General features: G+C 38.1%; 1 protein-coding gene across 3 annotated transcripts in view; it reads left to right on the forward strand.

Annotated features, from left to right (window-relative positions):
- The window catches only part of MYBPC1 (myosin binding protein C1), a 70,389-nt gene that overhangs the window by 25,914 nt on the left and 16,776 nt on the right, over positions 1–27,699 (forward strand). For 2 of the 3 annotated variants that reach the window (XM_041485987.1, XM_041485984.1), the window contains exons 4-22: positions 3,791–3,826; positions 4,451–4,486; positions 6,753–6,857; positions 7,383–7,531; positions 7,889–8,006; positions 8,886–8,937; positions 10,455–10,511; positions 14,160–14,326; positions 15,423–15,555; positions 17,131–17,255; positions 17,963–18,068; positions 18,360–18,526; positions 19,165–19,327; positions 20,090–20,196; positions 21,486–21,619; positions 22,741–22,897; positions 23,407–23,511; positions 24,137–24,325; positions 24,956–25,090. In XM_041485987.1, coding sequence (XP_041341921.1) covers positions 3,791–3,826; positions 4,451–4,486; positions 6,753–6,857; positions 7,383–7,531; positions 7,889–8,006; positions 8,886–8,937; positions 10,455–10,511; positions 14,160–14,326; positions 15,423–15,555; positions 17,131–17,255; positions 17,963–18,068; positions 18,360–18,526; positions 19,165–19,327; positions 20,090–20,196; positions 21,486–21,619; positions 22,741–22,897; positions 23,407–23,511; positions 24,137–24,325; positions 24,956–25,090 — 2,241 coding nt within the window. The remainder of the gene's footprint in view (positions 1–3,790; positions 3,827–4,450; positions 4,487–6,752; positions 6,858–7,382; positions 7,532–7,888; positions 8,007–8,885; positions 8,938–10,454; positions 10,512–14,159; positions 14,327–15,422; positions 15,556–17,130; positions 17,256–17,962; positions 18,069–18,359; positions 18,527–19,164; positions 19,328–20,089; positions 20,197–21,485; positions 21,620–22,740; positions 22,898–23,406; positions 23,512–24,136; positions 24,326–24,955; positions 25,091–27,699) is intronic. The other variant, XM_041485986.1, reaches the window with a different exon arrangement.

Genomic DNA, 27,699 nt, shown 5'->3' on the forward strand with positions numbered 1-27,699 from the left:
GATAGACACTGTAGGAACCTGAAATGGGACTGTGCTGGAACCTGACACCTAGGAAAGAAATCTTGGTAGTCCATGTAAATCCCATCATTTTCACTTCATCCCTAAGAAAATATTAACAACAGACATTAGGAAGATAGAGTATACCTATCTGTGTGTCTGTTTTACTGTTCTATTTCTTTTTGGTACTTATTGTCTGTGTGGAATTACGTATTTATATTCCTTTGTGTTCACTGTAAAGTTATGAAATGAAAAACAGTGTGGTAAATTCTTTGTATCACATGGTTATTTTTCTGTAACTTAGTAGCTCAGAGCAATAAACATAAAATTTTCTTTCATAAAATAAACCAGTTTTAAAAGATCTATAATAATGTTGTAAAAATTCAGGATATATATGATCATCCATTTTATTTTCAAAGAAACAAAGTGAATCAGCACAAATCCTCCAAATTTACTACATTGTCTTATATTCATTCAATTTAAATGCTTGTGTCTTCATTTCTAATTTTAGTATTATCATAGAGATTGAATATGTTATAATTTTGTTCCCACTTGCTGGAATAATAGTAAAATTTTAATATCAATTTGCTCATTCCTTTTTTTTTAGGTCCCATCCAGTCATTCAGAGATCTACTAAAATCTCTGCATATTTTACTGATAGCTTTCCTCTAGGTTTCTTCCAACCATCTACTAAAATGCTCATTGCATGTGTCATCCTTGTATTTTCCCAGGTTTCACTTATCCATTCATCTCCCTCCTAAAACTTCCCCTCTCTGTGTATGTACTTCATTTACCATTCCAAAGTTCCAAGTCCCTTTGATGGGACCGCTGGACTCCCTTTGAAAATCAGATTGCTACTTGAAGTCAACTAAATTTGAAACTCTCAGTCTTGCTGTGCTCTGTAATTTCTGCATAAACAGTAGAATAGAAAAATAAAATAATATAAAATTAATAGGTTTTTGACACTCCTTCACAACGTTAAGTTTGTCAACAATTTGGCTGATGGCAGAATAGCAGCTTCCACTTTGTGTGGGATATTTCAAACCAGGAGAAAGTAGGTCTAAAATTCTTGATAGCAGCAGCTCATATATAAACCAGTAATTTCTTTATTTTGGACATGTATTTCTACTTCTTTGTGCCAGCAGTCAGAAATTTTAATGTTAAGGCTACACTGTGTTTAGATTAGCTTCTTTAGAGATATGGAGAGTTCTTTCATCCAACAAGAATCTATTCCTGATACAGCTCAGTGTACTCCACATTTAATGTTATCATTTAGAAACAAGAAAAAGAAACACAATTACCCTATATGTTAATGGCAGTGTGCCACGGGCAAAGGATAAAGATTTCTATGGAGTAATACATCTTATCAGCCTACTGTCTAATGAATCAATTGGTTTCCCCATAACAAACTCTTACCATGCAACAGATTGAAAAATATATCCCATTAAAAGTTTACTTGCAGAAGGTAAGGGTAGTGAATGAATGATCATAGTTCTACTGACAGATCTGGTTTTTTTGCTATTTTTGTTATCTTCAAATAGACTTTATTTTAGCATCAACAATCATTCATCACAGAAACTGAATTGGCTGTAGCTGCTGAACCAATAGTCAGTCATTTTGTCCTAGAAGCCTGAGATAGAAGGAGTGATGGATTGATAATTACCCATTCATCAAAACAATCCCTCCAGCATGTAGTGTTGTCATACTCTTTCCATTTCTAAAACATTCAATTGGGCTTTCATCCTTATACTTCTGACATGTTTGTTTCCTTTGTTTGTCTTTGATGTTAACATTTTGTTTGAAAAATGAGAGATTACCCTTGAGAAACCCCAGCAATCCTCCTGCAAAACTAATAACTTCTTTTTGGGTTTTTAGTTTTTCAAATGATTAAATGAAAGAGAAAACTGAGTGGTCCTTTCATAACTTGATTATCATACATCATCATGTAGGATGCATCACATCAAATGTTTTATGCAGGTCTTAATTTTTTTTTTTCAGTCAAATGCCTCTTTGAGCCATCATCAATCACAATGGCACCATCACTGACAAAAAGAGCTGAAAGTGCACTTAATGCTTTCATGTAATATGGAGAAATATTTGCAGTGGAAGCACTTGCATCCATTTAGCTGCTAATGCAGTGTGTTAAAATGTCTGACATGACTTAATCGTTACTGTACTTTTGCTGAAAATCAACATTTTCAACATCTGCTTATCATCTGGATGATGCAGATCATGAGAACTCTTCCATTATCCTTTTTTTTTCCAATGAATAAGAAAAGATATTTGCAAGATAACACATTAATCTTTCATGTGTAGTGTGTAGGCATACTTTTTACATCTTTCATCCTCCTCCCAAGGGATCTTTAAAATGAAGTTTGATGAATCATTAAAAAGGAATGAGTAAAATGTTACAGTGAAGTAGACAAATTCTATTAACAGGCTTTTAATTAGCCTTCAGTGGTTAAACAAACCCAAAAATTCAATATTGCCAGTGTTTATGAAAACATAACTATATTTCATTTGTGCTTTTGTCATAGTTATGAAATTTTTCCTTGAAAAAATATAGATAAATTATAACTTTAAGGTCAAAATCAAAGAGTAACTTCAGATTTAAAATTTCGTTATGGAAACACAAAGATATAGAAACCACAAGATATTAAAAAATCCAACCCCCAAAAAAACTACCTTTAAAAGTGTGGGTTGACATTTTTCCAAAATTGTTCTTGTTTAGCTCTGTTCTCCATTTTGAAGTGTTCTACAGATTATTTTCTGATCCTGTATAAAAACATGTTATCTTCATATAACTTATATATTAAATCCTAAATATATTTAGTTTATTTTTATCTTTCAAAGGATACTTTGGTTATTTTCTTGCTTTTTTACCATTAGGATTTTAAAACACTAAGACCTTTTGATTATTTTTATCAAAGCTGGTCTCTGAGGTTTCTAGTCAACATCTAAAATTCAAAAAGACTCTTGTAAAAATGGTCATTACCTTATTCTGGTTTTCCAATAATCATGATTACAATATTTCCATTTAACAACAGTTTCATGTTTTTCTCAGGCTTTTTATTTTTATAAATATAAGCCTCAACATATTCTATATGATGAAACATTTTTAAATATCTGGGTAACAGTTGTTTGTAGCAATTTAATACCTCATGACAGTCAACTTTTAGTGTGACCAAAAGGAAAATCCAGCATGGTGTTAATAATTCTTTCCTTATTTAAAATTATTCTCCTGTTGATATGAGAAAAAACTGAGTTGTGTATTCCTTGCACTTAATATTATAGTATAGAAATTACAAAGTATAAATAGAGGGGACTAATTTTAGCTTTTTCATATCTTGATTTAATAATGCTGAATGCATATGTGGTGCACGTTTTAATTGCAGACGTGGTCATCAGAGAAATGACATCTTCCTCAGGTTAGATATGTGACTCTCCTTCATTTCATTGTGGCTTTCTTATTGTAATTACTGTAGATTACATCTCTAACAAACAGAATCACTCCGCAGCTCTCATATAAACTCATGATTTAATCATAGATCACAGTCCACATCTCATTTTGTTTTTTACTTGCTTGAATCATCAAGGTTTACCATTTCAGCTACTGAATTATGCAAAGCTTTCCTCATCAGTTTGAATCTTCCATTGTGAATGCTCCTGAATTTTGCAATTTATTTCTCTTTCTTTTGCAGGTTTTACATTTTCTTGTAGTTGTTTTAAAGCAGATGATCGTCTGTGCTTTCAGTTTCTTCACGTGCTTTTTCATTTGTATTTCTTTTCACAGATGAAGATGACACTTCAGTTAGTACTCCACCAGCAGGTTAGGACTGTGATAATGCTTTCTGTGTGTATGTATGTATGTATTTTTATCTTGACTATTAATGAAAAAAGAGTCCAAACCGGCAGACTGAACTCAAAACATATGACTTTTGAAAAAGAAAATTTTTTAAAGTGCCCTATATTTTATTAATCTCTCTTCAGAACTAGACCCTTTCCAGACCTGTCTTGAGGTCTTTAGTAGATCTCCCAGTGGAAGGTAAAATATTGGCTGGTGGATCCAAAAGCAACTCCAGATAAATAAGTATACTGTTTAAATAATCAAAATACTGTCCCTCACACAAATATTAAGGAATGGAAATTCCACTGTTACCTGGAACTACACAAATCATAGAAAAAACATCAGCCTCATGTAACCTTTCCAAAAAAACTCTTCAACAGAATTAAACTAATTTAGATTTTCTAGAGAAAAGTGGGGAAGATTTCTGGGGGTTTTTCTTAGTTGTTCACATTTTTTTGGTATTCAAGTAGTTCCTCATGGATATGGTCCCAAATATTTGGTCTAATCTTCTTGAATGAAGAATCAGTGTTTAAAATCCCAGTGATGTGAGGCCAGTTAAGCTGTGATCTCTGAGCTGGTGTCATCTAAATTGCTCTTCCCTTTCAGATGGGATGTCTAAGCCAGCGGAAAGAAAGGATTCAGGTGAGACCTCCTGAGAAACATGACGAAACACTCCCAAAATTACATAATAAAAATACTTTCTAGATTTTATTTTTAAAAGATAATACTTTATTTTCATTGTTTAGACAGCAGCAAACTATAGCTGTTGAAATATTTCAAAGTACCAGGGCAAATAGGTTTCTAGCAGCTAAACCAGGAGGGATAAGGCTGTGCTGCACAGAACAGGACATGTATTTGACACATACATACATACCTATCTATCTATATCTGTGTCTGTATAGATAGATACATAGCTGTTCCATTCCTCCTCAGCCTACAGGAATTCCATTCCTACATTCAGCCTCACCCGAATCCCACACACAGGTCCCAGAAGACTGTAGGAGAATGGCTCCTTCTCACACCTCAAAGGACGGTGGGGAAAACCTAGCAAAATCATCATAACCTCTCTCTTCCTACCCTGGCAGGTAACTCACTGCACCCACGCTCGTGGTTTCAGGATTTGCAGCCTCTGGAGCAAAATGAGCAGCTGGTACTTCAACCATGGTTATGGACCTGGCATAGCCGCCTATGCCAGCCCGCGTCAAACCCACCTCCCCTTCTCTTTGTTTAATAAATAGGAAAGTGTTAATATCTAGAGGTGTTGATAATATTTAGGTGTTCCTTTATGTGGTACCAAATTAATGACTCTGTGTAAGCTTTTTTCCATTTATTAATATCCTTTTTCCATTTCATCCCGTGGCATGTTAGGTTTGTTGCTGCACGTGACCAGATCCTCATCCTGCTATCATCACTTCATCCTCTTACTACCAGTAACCTTCACTTGTTCTCATGTTGTTTCCATATATTGCCATGTTCAAGTGGTATAATCTAAAAATTTAGATTATAGAGAGTATATATAGATATGTTTCTATATATATTTGCATTCATTTATGTCTGTGTAAATCATTTCATGTATGTGTGTATATACGTGTACATACATGTGTGTATATACATGAATGTCTTTACCTGTGAGAAATATTGCACAAGCAGGCATATACAGAGGTGCTAGGCACACTACCCACAGTTGACTGAAACAATAAAACATTATAGCAAAGCTATCTAGCATTTTGATACCTTTTTTAAAATTCATAATAAGCTTTAGGATAATAAAACCAATTTGTTTGCATTTTCCCATGGTTGCCATGAGCTGGGTCACATTCATGGGTGGTAGAAATTTTCATGAGTTGAAAAGGTTCCCACAGCTGTAATCACTACATATATCAGAAAGACTATTCTAACCTCTAACTTTAATTAGTTTCCCCTCTGTACTGGCAATAACTCCTCAAAAAATAGAGATGTGGCATTTGGACTTCAGATTGGAATATGAGACATGAGCTTTGCCTCTCTGCAGAAAGTGAGCAGAAAACAGACAGGCATTCACTGCCCTTCTGTCCTCGTACTTTCTGCTAGGAATCAGTTTTGACCATGGTTTTACACAAGGTGTAATGGCGTGGCACAAAGCCAGGGCTATCCAGATAAACAGAGAGCCAGAAACACACAGCCATCCTGGTACAGTGCTCTGCCCTGGGGAGAGCACTCATTTGCTGCTTTTCTCAGTTCTGTTGTTTCTTTTCAGTTCCAAAGTCCCAGTTTCCAGAAGAGAAGCTGCTGTATATGAACATATTTCACAATCATTTCCATCTGACAAACTACTTTCTCCATAAAATATCACATAAAATTCACATGGCAGGACATGGTATTGACCGATCCCCAAATTCTGTGCTTCTGTCATGGCAGAAAAGAAGAAAGTTCAGAAGTGAGCTTCATTCCTGCCCTACTTTGCAGACACAGAGGAAGAACCAGCTTGTACAATGGACTTAGTTTGGGTTGAGAGAGATCCACTGAAAGTGTGTAGGGATTTTTGTGCTTCTAGCTGTTTGTGTTTTCAGAACCTCCATCTCTTCTGAAAAACAAAGAGCTCATTTTGTGCATCACCTCTGTAAAGCACTCATGGTTGAATGCTGGTGCCCTTCAAGTTGCTCAGTGCCCATCCTGGCTGACCAGGTTCCCCTCTCTTCCTCCCTGAGTTTCATTTTCCATCACCACAGAGGTAGTATTCTTGCAGGTACTGTACACAATGTGACAGCCAAGCAATGGATGTCAGTGTGAACAAAAGCTTACATGTCTTTCAGGACATCTGAAGAGAAAGGTGCTAGGCTAGAGAGTTTAGGAAGTTCAGGTAAGTGTACTTTGGAGGGAGCAAAACACCCTGAGATGACTGATATTTCCCCCTCTCTCTGCATCTCAGTATGGTCTCTTGGAGAAGGAGCTCCAGAGGAGTCAGAAAAGCGTGATGACTCCCAAAGATCCACTTTATTCGTCGAGAAACCTCAGAGTGGAACAGTGAGTGTTGGTAAGTGCCTAGAACAAAACCAAAAGCCACTCCCTGAGACAGAGGCTGAGCTGGGAATGGTGTGGGCAGATTCTGTGGCACTCAGGTTCTGCCCTCAGCTGCAAGTACTGCCTCTGGTTTTAGCTGGATGTGAATGCCACGCTGAAGGCAAAAGGACTGGATTCAGAGAAGCAAACCCCAATTGTTTAATTCAAGACAAGCTCAAAATCTAATAATTTACTGAGCATAATGGTAAGAGGTACAGTTTCTCAGGAAGAAAACTGGTTCTTTTGATACTGTTGGCTGTACTGTTATTGATATATCAAGATCTTACGCAGGGTAGCAGCAGAAAGCTTCCAGACCCAAAATCATTAACCTCTGTACCACTGCTGTACTTTCACAGTCGGTGTGACTGCATCTGACTCTTAATTTTGTGGTAGAACACATGGTGGCTGAATGGAGCAGAAGTGAAAGGAACTTGTAGAGATGCAAATGACCAACCACGTGTTCCTCAACAACTGCATTGTTCTTTTCTCTTTCTGAAAGGTGGGAATATTACATTTATAGCCAAAGTAGAAGCCAAAGATCTTCTCCGAAAGCCAAATGTTAAGTGGTTTAAAGGAAAATGGATGGATCTGGCCAGTAAAGCGGGGAAGCACCTGCAGCTGAAGGAGTCCTTCGAGCGCCACACTAAGGTGTGTCTTCACTTTTCCTTCTTATGGGAGCAAAGCTCTAAAGAGAGCTTAAAGACCAGTTTAAGACAACAGGCAGAAGTTCAAGAGCAGTGGAGTCTAACCCCGGCTTCCCACACAGATTTCAGTGATGATCTCTGACCCTCTGCAGAAGCAAATTTTCTGCTCTCCCAGTTCAGGGCAAGTAATGGTGGGGAAATCAAAATTTTCTGATGCCATTTCTGGGTTCCAGTTTCTTTTCAGAGCCCATTATTTGAGTTTTAACTCGTTTCTGGTGCATGTCTGAAAGACTCATGTTTTAACTTCTGCTTTGTGCAAATGCATTCCCCAAGTTAATGAACGACTATGCTTGATTTTTAGATTCATACATTTGAGATGCAGATCATCAAAGCTAAGGAAAACTATGCAGGGAACTATCGCTGTGAAGTATCTTACAAGGACAAATTTGATAGCTGCTCTTTTGACCTTGAAGTCACTGGTAAGGTTCCATTTGTATCTGTAAAGATTTGTAGGGATTTCTTTCTTTCTTTCTTTCTTTCTTTCTTTCTTTCTTTCTTTCTTTCTTTCTTTCTTTCTTTCTTTCTTTCTTTCTTTCATTTGAAATGGCACTTCATTTTGTTCAGACCCTTTAAATGAAATAATACTTAAAGTGAATGTTTTTAGCATAGAGCTCAGAGAATTTTCTTGTGTCTGTAATTTATTGTCTAAATGAACACTGGAATCACTGGAATAGATACCATGTGAGACATTTATCCAAAAAATTAGAAAAGCTGGCAGATAAAACCAGTATAGAACTCAAATCAGGGTGTGCCACACAAACTCAGAGCTTTGTGGGTGAGCTTAGAGGTCAGCAGGGTGGGGGCCAGTCTGGCTCCATCCATTCACTGTCTGTGGATCAGAACCATTTAATCTGATCCAGACTGTCCCAAAGGGGTAATTCACAAAAGGGGAACTCCTCCTTGCCCTGAAAGTAATTGTGAGTCTGTAGCTGCAGAGGAGACTGACACTGTCTCCTTCCTCTGCTGCTGAATGTACTGAGAGAGCACAAGATGCCAGCAGGGGAGAAAGCATTGGAAGTGGGAAGACAAAAAGGCCAGAGCCTGTGAATAAGGCAGGCAGGGGGATGGAGAGAAACACCAGAGAAACAAATCTCCTATGCAGAACTGCAGAGAGTCCTTCAGAGAAAAGGCACACTTAGCCCTGAGCATCTTTGTAGATGCCAGAACCTAATGCCAAAGGGGAAGCACAATGCTGGTCATTCAGCAGGAAACAGAACAAATTTCATATTCCAAATCACACTGATTACAGAAATTATTCAAATTGTGGTTTTAACTCCTGTGTTACCATTATTTCATAGAATCTTCCCAAGCTGCTCCATCCATTGACATCAGATCTGCTTTCAAAAGAAGGTAACTTCAGTGATCCTGTCCAGCTCCTCAGTAATGGGCATGAATAGCAGGCACAGAACAGAAATTGTATCAAGTACTTTATAAAACTGTATTTGTAAATATAGATTAAAGAAGTGGGATTTTGAGTAATTGGTGGTGGTTAGAACTAAATAGTTACAACACATAGATAGTACATATGATATTAATACCCCTACTGAGAAATTACAAGTGCCATTAATTTAAAGGAAGATTGAACATTTAAATTAATTAAATACATTTCTTTGTAGATTTTTAAAAATGTATTTTCATTCACTAAAATATTATACTGCATGTTTCCTGAAAGCTGTCAGCCACAATATGAAAGTTCCTGGTCCCAATCCTGCACTGATTAAAAGCAGAGAGAAAATTCACACTGATTTCAAGACAGGATCTGGCTTTGTTACCTTACAGTAAACAGTAAATACCATCAGTAAGGAAAACCAGCAAATGTTATAGTACAGAGAATGTAAGATAAAGCATTGTGTCTTAAGGTTTGTTACCTTTCTGATAAAGTAGCAATTCTAACCAGTATAGGTGTCATCTTTTACTGATGAAATATATGAAAAATATATAGAATGAAAATACTTTATAATAGATAATGAATGCAGTATGTTAATTTACAAGTAAAGCTTGTTATCCAGAGATAACTGATTTTATTTAGGAGTTTTAATTAAAAGAAAATTACAAAAGATATTACATTCAAGGTGCATTTCCTTCTTTAGCACATTTTAAAAAATGCAGTAACTACTCTGCCCAAGCAGATGAACTTATCTCAGTATTTTCTGATTTTCTAAGTAATATCTTCCACGTAAAATCTTGATTAAACACTGGCTTAATTTCAGTTAAGATTTGCACTATTTTTCCCTTTTTACAAATATTCAGGACATTTTTTTTGTCTATGTGCTCTATGATAAGGTAATTCTGCTAAAGATCACATCATAAAAAGAAATGCACCTTGACAGGACTGTAAAAATGGACAATGTACTCTTTTATTCTTTTTTATAACTGTTTTCTCCCTTCATTTAGAGAAAGGTAAAATCTTCAAGGTTAAGTACTTTTCAACCAGTATTTGACAGAGCTATGCATTGTTAAAAGCATCACCCAGCAATGCAAATCTTTGTTTTGATTTCACAGCAAGAGATCAGCACAAGCCCTTTGTTTTGTCCACTACAGAAATGAAAAACAAAGCTGGTTGTGTTGACTAGCTGCCATTTGTTTGTGTTACTGAAATCGAACACAAACCTTGGCAAATTTATGTACTCAGTTACAAAAATTTGCCATCAGAGTATAAGAAGAAGCAATACAAACCTTTGTGTTATTTTTCACAAGTGCCTACAGAAACATAATCCATGTGAAAAAGCATACAAGTTTGTGTTGATTTTATACAATTATTTGTGTTTCTGGACAATGTTGAGTGTATGAGAAGTAGAGCATTTGCAGAGTGTTGTCTAAGTCTTCCTGTATTAAACAAAGATTTGATCTTTTTCTGTTAATAACAGCGGTGAAGGACAAGAGGATGCAGGAGAACTTGACTTTAGTGGTCTCCTGAAACGTAGGTGAGAACCAAGTGATGCAGTGAGCAGGTGTGGATTGCAAACCATTAGGTTCTCCCACAGAAACAGTCAGGTGTAGCATTAATAACTCCTTAAGGATTTTGTGACCTTTCAACTTTTTGATGTTTCTAACTGGTTTTTATTCTCATAGTATAATATGCAAATGTTTTGTTATTTTTACCTTTAAGTGTGCAGAAAAGAAACCTCAGATTTGAGTGTGCTGGGAAAAGAAGTGAGCCTCAGCCTAAAGAGGCCAATAACATTTAGTTCACTCGCTATTTCTTTTGTGCTTGCATGGAAGGCAGAGGGGGGATATTTCCTACACAGGGATGAGCAGTACAGAAAATTGAGTCTGGTGCAACAGTAAAAAAAAATATGTAAGCGTTAAATTTCTCTCTATGGGTACATCCTCACTTGATTTTATAAGCATCCTGATGTGAAAAATATCATATATCATGCTTTCAAGTAATAAATATTGGTATAAATCTTTGTAGCTTTTTTTAAAATATCTACACACAAATGCTCAGTTCTGTTTTATTTAACTCAAATGTTTTGAAGGAAAACAACTGGGGTACATGTTTCTCTGATTTGCCTTGAAAATCTGGTGTTATGATAGTTATGTCTCTAGTTATCTCAGATCTTAAGCCCAGTTTAGTCTTTCACTGGGTTAAGACAAGATAGTTAATTCATTATCTTTTAAAATCAAGCAGAGAAATTCTATATGCCATGGAAATCAATGACAGCTGATCACAGAGAACGGGAAAAGCAATTACATCCTTTATCTCATCTACCACTTACTCTGAAAGAGGAAAGTCTGTAGTATTAATTGCATTAAAAGGTCACACAGGGCTCATTGGCTACAAGGGCAAGAATAGCATTTAAGCAACTAAAGCACACAGGAAAAGCTGAAGCTGAAAGTAGACAAAGAATTACCTGGACCAATTCCAATCCACCAGGTCTTTGCTTTTTCAATCTTCTCATCCCTAATTAGGACCTTCAGTTTGTCTTTTCATCCTACTAATCAAACTTGCCATGGCAGTCCTCATGACCGTCTGTGTGGTGTTTCCATAGTAACATGAGAGATGCATGTGAGAGTTCTTGGTGTTTTTGTGGAAAGATAAATGTGATTTAAGAGACATTATATAACTTTACTAACAATTAACTCTTAAGATTTATAAGATAAATACTGTACAGACTTATAAACATGGAATATCTATTGTGTGTTTAATGGATAAAGCAAATATTTAGTTTTTAGACACCATAATTTGACTTTGGTCAAATTGGTTCAACTTGCTTCAGGCCCTGAAATGCAACCTCATATTTCTGAGCTTAATTGAATAAAATTATTAATTAAGCCACAGTGTGGATATTAATATCCATGTGTGTGGATATTAACATCCATTACTACAAAGACAAATCCATGGCTTTATTTCAATTTTTACAACAGGCAATGTTGGAGGTGTATTCTTTCTCTTTTTTTATGGTTGTATGACCAAGGAAAGACCTAGAACTTTTCCCTTTTGGTTCATACTATTTGAAACATGGTGGGTTTTTTTTTAAAAAAAAAAAAAAAAAAACAAACCTAAATCCATACAATCAATATACTGTCTGTTTTCTAATTTTCTGCTGGTTGGCGGGCAGACGTATCAAGTCTTATCTCAGTAAGCCACACTATGACTGGATATTCTTTGTCAATGCAGTGGATCAGTAGCAGCATGACATTCCAAGAGGCACAAGATCTAAAAACCACTGAAATATTTAGGTCCTTGTTTTGTTGTTTTTTGGTTTTGGTTTTTGGTGGGGTTTTTTTGGGGGTTTTTTTTTGGTTTGGTTTGGGTTTTTTGTTTGTTTGTTTGTTTGTTTGTTTGTTTGTTTGTTTTGGGGTTTTTTTTTCCAAGTATGTCTTGCAATAAAATGCACATATTTAGGAAGGAGATGTGAAAGTGGCAGAAGTCAGTCTGCTTAGGAAATACCATGCTCTGTTTGGCCTCTGGCCTCAGCTCAAACTGCTGAGGTCTCAGGACAAAGTTGGCTTGCTCTAAGCATCAAAATTCATTTTCCAGTTATGCAAGAGGAAAACGAGCCTGAAATTGAGTCTTCCAGTCTGGTTGAAAATCAGGATCCTCATTCTCAACCTCTGCCGGATTTAAAGGGGAGCTTTATTTGGATTCCCCCAGAGTGCACATCTCCTTGGCTGAGAGCAGCTGTCCTGGGAGAGGACAGAGCTGCCCCAGGGGGGCTCAGCTTTCACAGGTGTTTGAGGGCTGGTCTCCACCTGCCCCATGCAGAAGGGATCTCACTGAAAGGGCAGCACTCGCTGCGCAGTCACCCTCCAGAAAGCATGAGCATGGATAAAAAGAACAAATTATAAAATTACGTACCTGAGATTGCCTAAATGACATTGCTGCCTCAGATTTATTCTTTTTGAAAGACTACTCAGGAAGGACCTCTCTTCCTTTTTAAAATTACAGAGATATTATGAATAATAAACTTCATGGACTAATCAGCAAAGTGGTTTCCATGGTTCCTCATCCAACCATGCAGAGATTCTCAGGGATCTTTAGTGCTATTTCTGTATATGTCAAAGAAAATCCTCTCTTGACTCCATAAAGCTCAGCTCTAACAGTGCCTCACTGCACAACTTGGTACTTTTTATTTCTCAAAAGTTTATTTTCTTGCTCTGTTCTCAAAAGTACTGATTTTGTTAGACAAGCTAAGTCAAATTGGAATGATGCTGGTCTGATCCTCATGATATTACAGGAGGAAAAATCTAGATTTCTTCCTCAATTCCAGTATTGTTCTAGCAGTTCACTTTTTTGAGCTAAATTGTCAATCTTAAAAAATATAATTTTGTTTAGGATGCTTTCATTGTTCTATCATTTAATGGCTGCCATTGAGAAAATAATTATACTTCTCTTTATTGGTTGTCTTAGCCTGGAGTTGCAGATAGTAAATACAGTACTGAAACTTCTGTGTAAAGGTGATTCCTCACACAGGCCTCTGAACACATTTCCTGCTCTTAAGACTGAGATACACATGGAAGTGAACAGATCCATCCTTCAAGTCCAAGTTGGTGTGGAAATCTCCAGCTCCTATTCATTTGACAACTTTCAGTAATGCTGAGAAGCACTGGTGTAACTATAAACAGACACAAACTCCCCTGCATTTCAATGTCCTGTCGCCAGTCACCCACAGTAGCAATTACAGGGACTCAGGGTTTGAAAACATTTTTATATGATTTTGAAAAGTACCATCAAAAAAAAAAGTGGTGCCATCATAAATTATGATTGATTCCACTTAAGTTCCAGCAGATAAAACTGATTTAAGTGGGATTAGCTTGTATGCTGTTACATTTTCCAACCGTATTTTTTCTGAAGCATTGAAGCAATATAAAAATTCTCATTACTGATTGTATCAGAAAAGGATAAATTAAAACTTGCACTCAAATTCTGCCTTGAAGAAGTGTAAAGGAGTGAATGTCATTCTGAGGTACTCCACTCATACTGAATGAAACAAAAAAGATACGATGGCAGCCTTCAAATTTTGGTCAAAACATTTCTAGCCTCACCATAGACTCAGCTTCACCTTTTTTTTATGGCGTGATAAAGCCTCACTAACTCTTCCCCCATAATTTTATTTTGCTAATGTCAGGGAGGTTAAGCAGCAAGAGGAAGAGCCTGAGGTGGATGTGTGGGATCTGCTGAAGAACGCGAATCCCAGCGAGTACGAGAAGATCGCTTTCCAGTACGGCATCACCGACCTGAGGGGGATGCTGAAGCGCCTGAAGCGCATGCGCAGGGAGGTGAAGAAGAGCGCAGGTACTGATGGGGCAGAACATTCCTGGGCTCGTTGGTCACACACAACCATTCACCTTACAAAACCAAATATGCCTCACTTCCACACAAGGGAACTTTCACACTACAACTCGTTCCTGCAAGGAGTTAACCAGAAGGAAGCTTTGGTCCATGGTGGAAGCATAAACACCTTATCCAACTCAGTGCTTACCTAAAGCATCTCTCCCTCTTGGACAAACACTGGTTCCATCTGGAACAATGTCCCCCAGGTGTGTGGAAAGGTGTTACCTGATCAAACAATACAGAAATTAGACCTTGTGTTACCATCAATATCTTCTGCTCTAAACAGAGGTCATGCAAACATGTGCAGTGTCTGCTCTTCATAATCTCGTTTTGCACTTAATCTCCATTGCTCAGAAATCCCAGCTGTACCACAGACCCTCCACCCTGCACTGGGTGAGGATATTGAGGCCTGTCTTTCCCCATCAACCCACTGAATAATATGAGAGATGTAATTACATATAGAAATATATATATACATGTGTATATAAAATAACTGTATACGTCACAGAACATGTTTGCACACACATATAAATGCAATGCACTGCCCATTATACTGTTGTGGCATCTGTTTGTTCCTGGACAGCATTTCAGAGCTGGATGCAGTATATACATTTACTGAGTCACTGGTTTCCTGGAGGTGTCCCTTTTAAGTGGGTGAAGTCCTCCATAAATCCAGCTGTAACCCAGCTGCCTGATACACCCTCTCTCCTCATCCATTACCTCACACCATAACATATATCTTGGTACTACACATTCATTTCTATTTATGTGTTTCATTTGATGCATCTAGCCGGTCCTATTTGTAATACAGTCACACTGCAAAGTCTTGAAGGGATGCCAGCTTGATTTTGGTCAGGATAACCAGATGTGCACAGCTGTGTGCTTATTCTAGTGTTTCTAGATGATTCCATGCAGACCAGTCTGAGAATATCTTGTGATGCATAACATTGTGTGCATGTATTCCAACAGCTTTGACGAGATTTATGTAATGTCATTTCAGCATCCATATTCTTGTTTTCTGATCTCATGTTAAATTAACACTTGACTTTCACAACAGCTTTTGCCAAAGGCCTCGATCCTGCATACCAGGTGGACAAAGGAGGTAAAGTAAGATTCATGGTGGAGCTAGCAGATCCAACAGTGGAACTCAAGTGGTATAAAAATGGCCAAGAAATACGACCAAGTGCAAAGTAAGTGATTTTAGCGTATGTGAGCAGTAAAATGGATACACATCTACTGCCTTGACAAGTGTGTTGCCTAGACCCATCTCTTTGCTCAGGTTGCACCAATTTTACTGCTGAATTTCATGAGATGTGAAGAGTATACAAATGATGCTGTGTTGCTCAGGACCCAAAAAAGTACACCGTAGGCTAAACGTAATATAGATTGTCTCCTTTGTCTTAAGACAAAAGTCCTAGAGGTCCTCAAAAAAATGTGGTGCCATTTTCTACTCGGTAGTTTTCAAAAATGAGGAAGCACTGCCAGTAAATAAACCACTTGTCCTTGGTCCTGTGTCTGGAGGTGGACACAATCTTTCTACAGTAATTTTGTGCTAAGAGCAGAGATTTTACATCACAAACTTACCCAGCTGGCTCATAAACCCCAGGAAAAGGGGTGTGAGTTTTGTCTCATCTTCCACTACTCTGTTAACATCAGTCATGAGCAACAGGTCTAGTGTACACAAGCTTCTTCACCTGTCCCACCTGAACATGGGTTTATTCTCTGGCTTTTCCTAGAAGTGCAGGTGCAGACATTTGAGTTCATGTAGAGCAGTGCCTGGAAGTTGAGCCCAGTCCTTCTCGTGGGCACAACCCACACTTACAACCCAGTGCAGAAAACCCCATTCCACAGGCAGACACACCTGGGGAAGATGTGCATAACAGTATTATGTCTCTCAAATATTTCTCAGCAGCACAAAGTCATAGACAATTTTTCCTCTGACCAGTTAAAAAATATAGTAATTAACAAAAGGCCTTTTTACAGAAATAAGGCAGATTTCCTTCATTCTGTTGAAATCAAGAAAGGATTTTGGTTAAAATTAATGTTTGACAAAAAAATGGATAAGAGTACCTTTTCTTTAGCCCCTATATCTGGCATGATCAATTCAGAGGTGCTTTGCAGGCATCTCTATGGAGCTCCCCAGCAGGAGGGGCTGGATTGAGTGCTCCAGTGCATTTCTACCAGGCAGCTGAAGCAGCTGTCAGATGCTAATGAGCTTTGGTCATTACAAACCTGAAGCAGATCTAAACTGGTGACATAAAGGTGAAAGGCTCCCTATCCCATTACCAAAACCCCATATCCCATTACTGATATCTTGTGCCATCTGGCCTACCAATAATATTAACCTCTTAACTTTGGCTATTATTACACTTCACAAAAATGTTGGAATGAGTGATGGTGTCCCCTTACTGGTTATTTTCAGCTTTACTCATCTAGAGTTTCAGACTCCATTTTACTTGCCATCATTTGACTCCAGCTTTTTTTTTTATTATTATTTTTAATTTCTTCTTTTCATGTCACCCAGACCTGGGATCTTGGAACAAGCCAGAAGCAGCTCATTGCCACTCTACACCACTGCTCTTTTTTTGCTAGAAGTCCATGACATCTCTGTTAAAGCTTGGAAATAGCTTCCAAGGACAATTTTCCCAGTACTATGTAAACCCCCTTATTTTTGCCTCTAAAAATCCCTATAGCACTTTCTACATAAAACAAAAGGACTCCAGAAGTTTTGCTAATGTGTCTTTGCTGCATTCCTGCCCAAACAGATACATTTTTGAGCACAAAGGAAACCAGCGAATTTTATTCATCAATAACTGCACGATGACAGACGATGCTCGCTATTACGTAACAGCTGGTGATGAGAAATGCTCCACAGAACTGTTTGTGAGAGGTAACTATGTCAGCTTGATGCTGTTTCACCTGCCCTAAATTTATGTGGCTTCTTTGGCTGCAACAGAAATTATCATGGAGGATCTGGTTTGGTGTATTTTAGAATTTGCATTAGCAGCTGTTAGGATCACTTGGCATTTCTGTGATCCCTGGCCATTTTTTTTTTTTCTCATCCTGGAATTAGCAGCTTAGTGAAAACCCTGAAATGGGGATACAGTCAACTTGGTGCTGTGCATTGGATCTAGTGGGGCTGTGGTGCCCTTCAAAATTTTAAGCCATTTTGGAGACCTGTGTGTCATAGCACTGGCTTCCCCTAACACCACACTTGGTACCTGAAGACCCTGATATTGTCCAAGTGCCCTCAGATCGGGCTTTCTGGAAGCCAGGTTTCATTCCATTTGCACTGATTTGAGGAAGGATTCTATCAACATTTACGAATGGGAGGCCGTATCTTCACTCTCTTTGTTCCTATGGTGTTGATTATCAAAGCAAAACAGGTATTAATATGAAGAAATGTTCCTTTTATTGAGCAAATTTCCTACTAGCATTCTAAAGAGCAACACCTTTTCTGATTTGATGCAGAAAAGGTTGCACTGGTACCATATTAGAACTTGAAAGCAATACTGCCTTCTACAGCATAATTTAGAAAATCTCTTCAATTTAGTTTTCCCTCTCAGATCATAAATCTGTACTTTTTTCTTTCCAAAGATCCGCCAATTTTGGTGACCAAAGGCCTGGAGGATACCAACACCTATGTTGGTGAACGAGTAGAGCTGAGCTGTGAAGTGTCTGAGGATGATGCAAATGTGAAATGGTAAGACATACTTTGAACAGCTTCCATGAAAACAAAATCCAGAACCTTTTAATCATGGGGAAAAATGTGGGCAGCATTTCCTAAACAAGTAAACCTGAAAATTGTTAAGAAAATCTCAATAAAACCTTATTCAAAAAATGTAGCAACACCAAAAATACCCTTATACATTAATGGTTGAGTTTAACTTTTCTAGTACCTTACAGTCTTGTCTCCTCTGGGAGTTTCAGTCTATGCAAGTCTTACTTGCACATGACTTCCTTTGGAAAAATAAAAATTCTTTCCTTTCCTTAGGTTTAGAAATGGCGTAGAACTTTCCAACGATCCTAAATCTCGGTATCGAATTAAGGTTGAGGGTAAAAAACACACTTTGGTCATAGAGGAAGCTGCCAAAAATGACACTGCAACTTACTCAGTGATGACAACTGGAGGGCAATCAGAAGCCAAGCTTTCAGTTGACCGTGAGTATCATCCACCTTGTTCTCAAATTCATATGCCACAGTGTGCTGGCGGACAGAAATGAACAATTTTCTTGCCTTTCCCTGGGGGTTGAAAAGGAGACTTAACTTCCATAGCAATTTTTTTGCTGTGAATCTCCAGAATGGTGACTTCCCTTCAGAAACTATTCCCAGCAGCAGTGCTTGAACTAGTTCTGCTTGTTAACTTCCTGTCACACCATTAATGTGGAAAACAAAGCAATCCATCCAAAGCTACAACAAGTCAACAAAGTGAATTTTCAAGGGAAGTATCTTCTTTTCCTCAGTCCTTTGAAGTGTTCACAGGAAAGCCAATCCTAGGCCCAAGCACATGACTGTGTAGTCCTCTCAGCTTTGTTTATGCAGTACCTCTTTAAAGTGCTTGTGTCTTTAAACAAAATTTATATGATCCATGCTCTGAAGTTGTCTTGCATTATTATGCAATTATTATTATGCATAAATGTACATTTTTATTTGTAATGCTCATGCTACTCTTGACTATTTTGTACAAATTGGCACCCTGACCAATTCTGTTTTATCATTAAGTTGGAAATTACCCCCCTCCCCCACAGTTACTGAGCTCCATCATCTTTCTTTAATGCATCTGCTTCTGTGTTCCTAAGTGAGACCTCTGAAGATATCACATGCACTAGAAGACCAGACTGTGAGGCTGGGACAGGAAATCCACTTGAAGTGTGAGATATCTGAGAATGTGGAAGGGAAATGGTACAAAAATGGGCAGCTGATTGAAGCTAGTGACCGTGTAAAGCTTTATCACAAAGGAAGGTAAGCCTGTTGTGTATTGACGTGGCTTTTGGTGGAATGGCACTGTGGAGTTGTGCCAGTATGTGGGTTACCTCACTAAAAATTATCTGCTGATCAAGCCTAACCTCTGTCCCTCAAGACATATTTATTTGGCATTTTAAAAGCCATGTCTCCTTGCTTCCTTTAATCTTATTTTGTGTATTTTGGCTGTGGAGAACAATAATCGAATCCTGGATCCACCTAAGTTCAAGCTGTTGATTTTTCTTGCCATTACTGTTGCTATGTTGGTATGGGATATTAAGTAGAAAAAGAAAATTATTGTTAGATATTATTAAAATATACAATTCCTTTTATCTTTCCTTTCTATGCCTCCTTTTCTCATAGTTCTTGTTTGTATCAACTCACAAAAAAGTTCCAACAAAAGTCAGAATATTCCCACAATGGGATCACCTACAGATTTTTTCTTGAACAACCAAATTGCAATTGAATGGCAGCAGCACAGAATCCCTGTGTAAAAGAGATTACTCTCCTGTACTTTCCTTGTTCTGTGTTCAAACAATATTAGAATTGGTTACTTTATTTGGTGGTTGTCTCAGTAATATTTTGTACAAAGCACACAGTATTTAATCACCTAAACTGCCACTAAGCAACAAGTAAATGATTTTTAGTCAGTAATTTTACTCATTTTCGCAGATCTCCTAAAATTTTCACAGACTTTTCCTTATAACTTCAAGCAGTCTTCAAAAATAATTTACATAGACTTCTTTCTCAATTCTTTTACAGAATCCACAGATTTGTTATACCAGTTTCTGCTGTTGATGACGAGGGTGAATACATGTTTGTGCCAGATGCCTACAACATCAATATTCCATGCAAAGTACATGTTGTGGGTAAGTGGACTGAACAGTGACCTGTACAGAACAACTTTCTGTGACCTTTGGAAATTAAAGCTGTGTGAAATCCCCTGACCACAACCACTATGTATCCTCTGAACAGAGCAGGCATCCACCAGAGAAAACAGACCTGCAGCTTTGGCAAAGTGCAGGAGTCCTTTGCCTGTGCTCAGGATCTGCTCATAGTTTATGTGCTGGGGGGAGTTCCTGGGGGAGGTTTTTTGAGGCTGAGCTCCTAAAGCTAAACCACTATGAAGAGTTTGTGTAAAAAACCTGCTTCTCAGATATATATATATATATATATATGTGTGTATATATATATATATATATACACTCAGATATACACTGCTGTCTTTAAGAACTGGCTTGCTTACATTGCAAAATGTGTTTTGATAAGAGAGGAGTAGAATAAGCACACATTTACCTATTCACTGAAAACATTAAATGCTATCTAGAGGGAAAAATTGTTCTGCCTAGCTTTGATTTATTCAGCAAAGCAGGAGGCTTGTTAGTGATCCCAGTCCTTCAAACAAAAATAAAAAGCAGCATTGACTATTCCCACAGTAATGCCTTACCAGCTTCTAGCTGCAACCAGCAACTTGGAAATCAAAAGCAGAGCAATATAAATGACCAAAGTTTTAGAAAACATGTTTTTTTAATTGGAACTGGGAGATGTGGGATATCTGTATTACAAAAAGTGTTGGTGGGATTTAGAGAGAATGAAAAGGGAAGTGCTACTAGAGGGGAACGATGCAAATTGTTATATTTCTAGTATGTTAAAAAAAGTTGCAAGAGGACATTAATCAGTTGTTCTCGATACACACAGTGTATATAACAAAAGCAATAATTTTTTTTTCAGAAAGGGATTTTTTTCAGAAAGGGGTTTATAAATTTTTAAACAGTAAGGACAGTGAAGGCTGAAGCGTGGTTAAATGTGCCATAAAAAAAGCCCACAACTGAAATTCTCAAGAGCCACTTAGAGGAAACTGCTCTCAGAAGTTACCTGAACATACATAATTCTGCCTCAGGGAAACAGTTGTGTGTTTTTTTCATATGGTCTTTTTATTCCAACTGTCTATAATGCCATGATTTCTTTTTCATCAGGCAACTATTTTCTTAAATAGATTTTTCTTCACAACTTTTCTTTAAAACAAAATTCAGTTGCTTAAAAACACCAAGTCAGTAAAGCACAGAGCATGTTTCTGTGTGTTGTAGACCCATGCCAGTTCACTGAGCTCTCAGAGCAGCAGCTACATGTCTAATTTGGACAATCTCTCCTTTTTCAGATCCACCTAAACTTCACCTGGATGGTCTTGGGGAAAACAACACTGTGACAGTAGTGGCAGGAAACAAACTACGACTTGAGATCCCCATCACTGGTGAACCACCTCCAAAAGTCTTTTGGAGTAGAGGGGACAAGGTACATTGTCACTGCAGATGTTTCTTTAGCTTAACCAGGAGCCTTTTTCTTCAAAAAATAATCTTTAGCCTTTTGAGGAAATTTATTTTAATGGCAGAAATAAGGGGGAGATGGCTTGTATTTAAAAATGCTCATTGCTCAAAAAAGAAGGGTAAAACAGATAAATATTATTTCATATCTCTTGGGTCTTTTTAAAGAAAGCTTGAAATTAATAAGGAAAAAAAAATGGGTTTACTATAAGAAATAGTAGAGGAGAAGGATATATTGGATGCAGAAGAAAAGTTGTGAAAATTTACCAAATGGCTACTTCTTCTATACGTTCAATGCCCAGAATGGCTGCCAGCTTTTGGCAGGAAGCCATGATATGATCTGGTTTTGGAAAATGAATGATAAATTCTAATGGAGTTCAAGTCTCAAATGAAACAACAGGCTGGGTAATTGGGGTCTTGCATCTGGTATCTTAAAGCAAAACTTTTGCTTAGATCAATCCCTGGCTGTGTAAATACAAAAATAGTCATTTTTCACATTTAAATTTTCATTGTGCAAAGCAGAAGCTGGGACGTTTTACCACTAGTGCATTCATCAAACCTATCTGGTCCAATCTGTGACCACTATTTTTCAAATATTAGTTGTAGTGTCACCACTGTGGTCCTGTCCAAACATGGAATTATTCTAGGAGAGCTCCTACTCCAAAATATGTGAGAGCATTTGTAATCTGTGAGGAGAAACTACTGACCTTTCCAATCACTCTGAGTTTAAAGTGAATGACTTCCTTTTGATCTGACTTTTGGAAGAATCAGCTATTCTTTTTCCATCAAATTAATGATATGTGGTGGCAAAAGTGTGTTCTACCTCGAAGGACAAGCCTAGTGCCTCATCCTTTGTGATGCAATGGCTTAATTGAGTCGTAAACAATGACCATGTTTTACTTATTTTGGTTATTTTGTCATTTTTCTCATCATTAGGTGACTAAAATGCTGAGGTTTGGTGTGTTTTTTCTTACAGCAGCTTTAATATTTTTGTTGAAGTGACCTGTACTACTTTCAAATTTTGATTTTTGAGTATTTTGATTCTCAAATCCAGAAAATATAACCTTTCCCTCTGCTCTCTGTGGTTGCTAGATGGTCACAGACAGTGGAAGAATACGGGCAGAGTCGTACCCAGACAGCAGCTGCCTGGTCATTGATGCAGCTGAGAGGGACGATTCAGGTCCTTTCAGAATCACCTTAAAGAATGAGGCTGGAGAGGACACAGCCCTAATCAACATTAAAGTGGTTGGTAAGTCATGAAACAGCCCATGAGCCATGTATTTTATCGCTGGGGTAGAGTCTCAGGAAACTCCCATTTTCCTGCTTTTCCCCATTGCCAGGTGTGGAATTGGGATACAAGGGTAATAAGGCTGCGTGTTACTGAAGGGAGTAGGAGCTTGGAAGGGATTTAAGTAGGAGTTGATTATTGCTGCTGCCAGGGGCCAAACTTCTCTGATTGCCTCAGGCTGTCCTTATCCCTCCTGGTTCTCCACTCTCCCTGTGGCTGTGGGCTCTGTCTCGGCACATGCCCTCCAGAGCCTCTCAAGTGTCTTGACCAAGCAGAAGACCTTGGCATTCATCCATTCCTAACCACCAGCCAGGATCCACTAAATTTCATTTTCCCTGCTCTCTCTCCTCATTAGGAATTTCTTTTGCACCTCAAAAACTATTTAGATTTGTTTCTTACTTGACATTTTTAATTTCAACCTATGCAAAAAGAAGATTTTTTTTTAATAATATTTACTTTGTTTACAACAGATGTTCCTGATCCTCCTCAGGCACCAAATGTGACTGAGGTGGGTGAAGACTGGTGTATTATGACTTGGGAACCTCCAGCAAATGATGGTGGATCACCCATTCTAGGTACATACTTTTTTTGGTGGTGACTCTCTAATACAGACAAAAGAAGCAAACACCCAAGAGTGGATGCAACAAGATCAGAGTATAGCTCAGGCCCTGGAAAGTGGTGCTGGGAATATCCAGTAGCTAGAAAGTTCTACCTATTCTGACTTTATCAAATATCTCTTTTTTCTAAAGCTTTGAGATTTGTCATTTTCTATGTTGTTACATTATCGTGTCCCCTACTTGAAAGACAACCTCTTATAAAACCAACTTGGCATTTTTATTATTTATTTGTTTGTGTTAGAAGAAATTTCAGAAACAATTTACAGAGTAAAATGGAATATCTTTTAATAGACCAAACCAAGAGGAAATCTAGAGGGGCCCAGAGGTCAGTAGAACCAGGCCCTTTTCACTCTGTACTAAACACAGCAGTCTTCTAAGTCCAAAAAAAGCTCATATATGGCTATGAAAGCAAATAGGTGACTCTCAGACAGCTTGCAATGAGGAAAATTATCACTCTGAAGCTAGAAGGGAATATTGAGATGTATCCAGGTAAAAAATTGTCACTGGGCAGTCAAAAAATAAACCTTTTATTACTGACCTTTATGCCATCACTTATTATGATAAAATCTTTTCTGATCAAAAGGATATTTCATTGAGAGGAAAAAGAAACAAAGCTCCAGGTGGATGAGGCTGAATTTTGAACTGTGTAAGGAAACAACTTTTGAGCCAAAGAAAATGATTGAAGGTGTTGCTTATGAGGTCCGTGTGTTTGCTGTCAATGCCATCGGCATGTCCAAGCCAAGCATGCCTTCCAAGTCCTTTGTTCCTTTAGGTAAGTAACCAAAAGCAGAGATAGGTAGGCATTTACAAAATAACCATTAATATGTTATTAAAATCACCTAATTACATAATTTTTTTATTAATGTGACAGCTAGAAGCCTTTGTCATTCCCACAGTGACAGGCTAACTCAGTGGCCTTTTCATATAAAGAAACAGATTTTCAAACTATTGTGACAACCACAAGTCCCTGTAAAAGGAAGGTGTCTTGTTCTGTAGATCAGCAAAGGTTTCCCCCTTGCTCAGCAGCACCCCCAGAATGCAGAGGAGGAGGAAGGAGGGGGCTGATACAGCTCCAGCAGAGCTGTAACACAGCCAGGACATACCTGCTGAGGTAGAATACACTGCTCCCAACTTCTCTGCTCTACCAGCCACAGCTGCTTGTCCTTCTCTCTCCTCAGCAGGAGGAATTTATCTCTGGCTCAGGCTGTGAGCATATATGGGATAAGGTAGCTGCCTTCTCCTAGCGTGGTCCTAATTGGGAAAGACATGCCAGGGATGGTGGGAAATCATCCTGGTAGGCACAATAGCCCGTCACCTGTGATACCAAACCAGAGAAACACAGACCATAAACATAAACCTCGCATGGTAACACGGCGTTCTGCCTTCTCCCTGCCTGCTTCAGCTGTTACCAGCCCCCCAACTCTGCTGGCAGTGGACAGCGTGACCGACACCTCGGTGACAATGAAGTGGAGGCCCCCAGACCAGATTGGGGCGGCAGGGCTGGACGGCTACGTGGTGGAATACTGCTTTGAAGGAAGTAAGTGAGAACACCTGGGGTACCTGACTCACAGTGAAAGTGGGTGAGACTTTCTCCATTTTTTCTCTACAGGTATCAGGTGCTCTGGCTGTCAGGCAGAGACTAATCAGGCAGAAAACCTCAAGGAGCAGGGTTTTGTTCAGGCTTCCTTTGGTTTGTATTCCAGATGCCACCCACTGACTGTGGTTCGACATATCTTACACTTGATTTGAAATCCAAATCAAAAGCCATATAATCTGTTGTAATGTACCAAGTACCATGCTAATAACTCCCCTCTTTCAGATGCTAAATGAGAGTTAGGGCAGTAAAGAGTTCATTTGTGGATGAAGGCATAGGAAATAATGGCTACAAGTGTGGCCCAAAATATGTACAGGTTGGCTGGGTTTTAGGGACAGGAGGTCCTCAGTGTGGTAATCCCTATGTTGACATATTACCAACTTCTAGTGCCAGCAGCCAACACTGAGAACAGCCTCTCCAACAGTTCCTGCAGAAGTCATCTAGGCATGCAAAGTCCATGTCTAGATATTTAATTTCTCCAACATTTCAGTGCAGTTTTGAGGATCTTTAATTATGTCAATCTAAGACAAAAATATATAAGAACTGAAGGAGGAAGATAAAGAGAGTGAATTAACTTTTCAGAGTAAAATAAGAAGGAACAGGGAAATATAAATGATATTTTACAACTAAGAGTCTTTTGGTGATCAAGCAGTAGGAACTTAGTATTTTCCAGCAGATTTTCTTCTGAACTGGCATCAAATGAACCCTATTTTCAAAAAGTCAAATCCACCAGCAGCCGGGTAAGTATCAAATAGCCTGGAGTGGTACGTGCAATACCCAGCCTCTGTGGACCAACAACACCAACTGCAGCAATGTTATGGATGTGGATGAAGGGTACACAGTTATCTTCAGCTCATCTGCTGTTGCTCTTATCTGTGCTGTAAACCAAGCCAGGGGTTGAACACCTTTTTTTCACTAAGGCATTTATTTCAATAAAAGCTTTTCATGAACACAGTCCATAGCCTGGAGACAAAAGGTAGAGGACAGAAGGTTTCATTCATGCTGTCACATGTTTCAGATGAAGAAAATCCAGGAAAACAGTAGGTCATAAACGTGGTCAGGTGCCATGGCATCAGAGAGCACTCAGGTCTCTCTCAGGCGAGTGGGAGAGGCTGTGAAGAACCACCACTGACTTTTCTCAGGAGCACTCAGCATCTTGTAGTGTTGAGATTAATATCTTTAAGGAGCAGGACTGCAAGAAGCTCCGAGACCCGGAGGAGAGTACCTGAAGGCAGACACAGCTGCAATGGTAGGAAGGGTTTTCCTTGTGTATTGGGAGGGAGCTGCGGGAACAGCTCAGAGTGAGTAAGCATGCAGGCTTCCATCAGGACACAGTGTTCTTACTTTGCTTCCACTGCACAGGCCAGGTCTAGGGGAATATTAAGGGGACTGTCAATGTGAGGACTTCAGTGTATGCTGTATATTATGCTTTGTGTAGCATTGGGTAGAATGGAAGGGAAAAGTTAAAAGTTAAAAGGAAAAGTTAAAAGAATGGAAGGGAAAAGTTAAAAGTATCAGAGTATGTGATATCCAAATCAAGTGATAAGAAAGGATGAGAAATACAGACAGGTTAATTCAAAGCATGGCTTTGAAAAGGAATCTTCTAAATCTGTCTTTAAAGGGCTATTAGACAGAAGAACATTGTATACTTGTTAAATGGAACAAATTCTTTATTTTTTTTTTTCAGATAGGTTTTAAACACATGAAGATACAACAAAATGGCAGCCAAGTCTGTCATTTTACTGTTACCCGCCTCGGTTAAAATACAATGGGTACAATGTATTTTACATAGTTTTGAGTGTTTATGTATATCTATATATACCTCCTATATATACATATACATCTATATATACACAATTGACATTATGTATATATGTTATGAAAATGCTTAGGAAGAAGCAAGATACGTAGAAAATGCCAATTTTAAAATACCAATTTTAAAGTCATGTTATTGGATTATTCATCTTTTTCTCTCTGTTCACTTGTTTTTACCTTTCTTGCAATATCTTAGTGCCTCTTTTTTCTCAGCCCTGTTCTGCCTCAAACTAATTTTTTCTGTAAGCTTTAATAACTCTTTTTAATTTCAAGATACTTTTTATGACTGCCTATATTCATTCTTCTCCTTTTTTCTCTTAGTTATCTGTTTGTAAACTCATCTGTATTTACATTCTCCATTCTTTCGTTGCTGTCACTGAAGTAGTTTTCAAGAGGGCTTTTTAGAGTCTTCCTTAACATCGCAATCATTAGGAGAAATCACAAGCTGACAATAGGAAGACAAAAACATATATAAAGATAATTTAGAAGAATAATGTATCATAAACATTGGTTTGGCTTTGCAAAACTGGTATTTCCCTTTAGTCAGAACCACATAACTTGATCAACATGGTGGATTCTTGGAGTACTTAACTATGTACCACTCCATGCATGTTACTGAGCTGGAGTCTCATCATGAGTATCCTGATCCAGCATTGCATAGCTGTGAATAACATGAATATAGAATATATATGTATATATAGAGAGAGCTCCCCAGGCCTAGTTTGCAATATCCAGCT

Source organism: Pyrgilauda ruficollis, unplaced genomic scaffold (assembly GCF_017590135.1).
Source record: "Pyrgilauda ruficollis isolate IOZ18807 unplaced genomic scaffold, ASM1759013v1 scaffold73, whole genome shotgun sequence".
NCBI classification, from domain to species: Eukaryota; Metazoa; Chordata; class Aves; order Passeriformes; family Passeridae; genus Pyrgilauda; species Pyrgilauda ruficollis.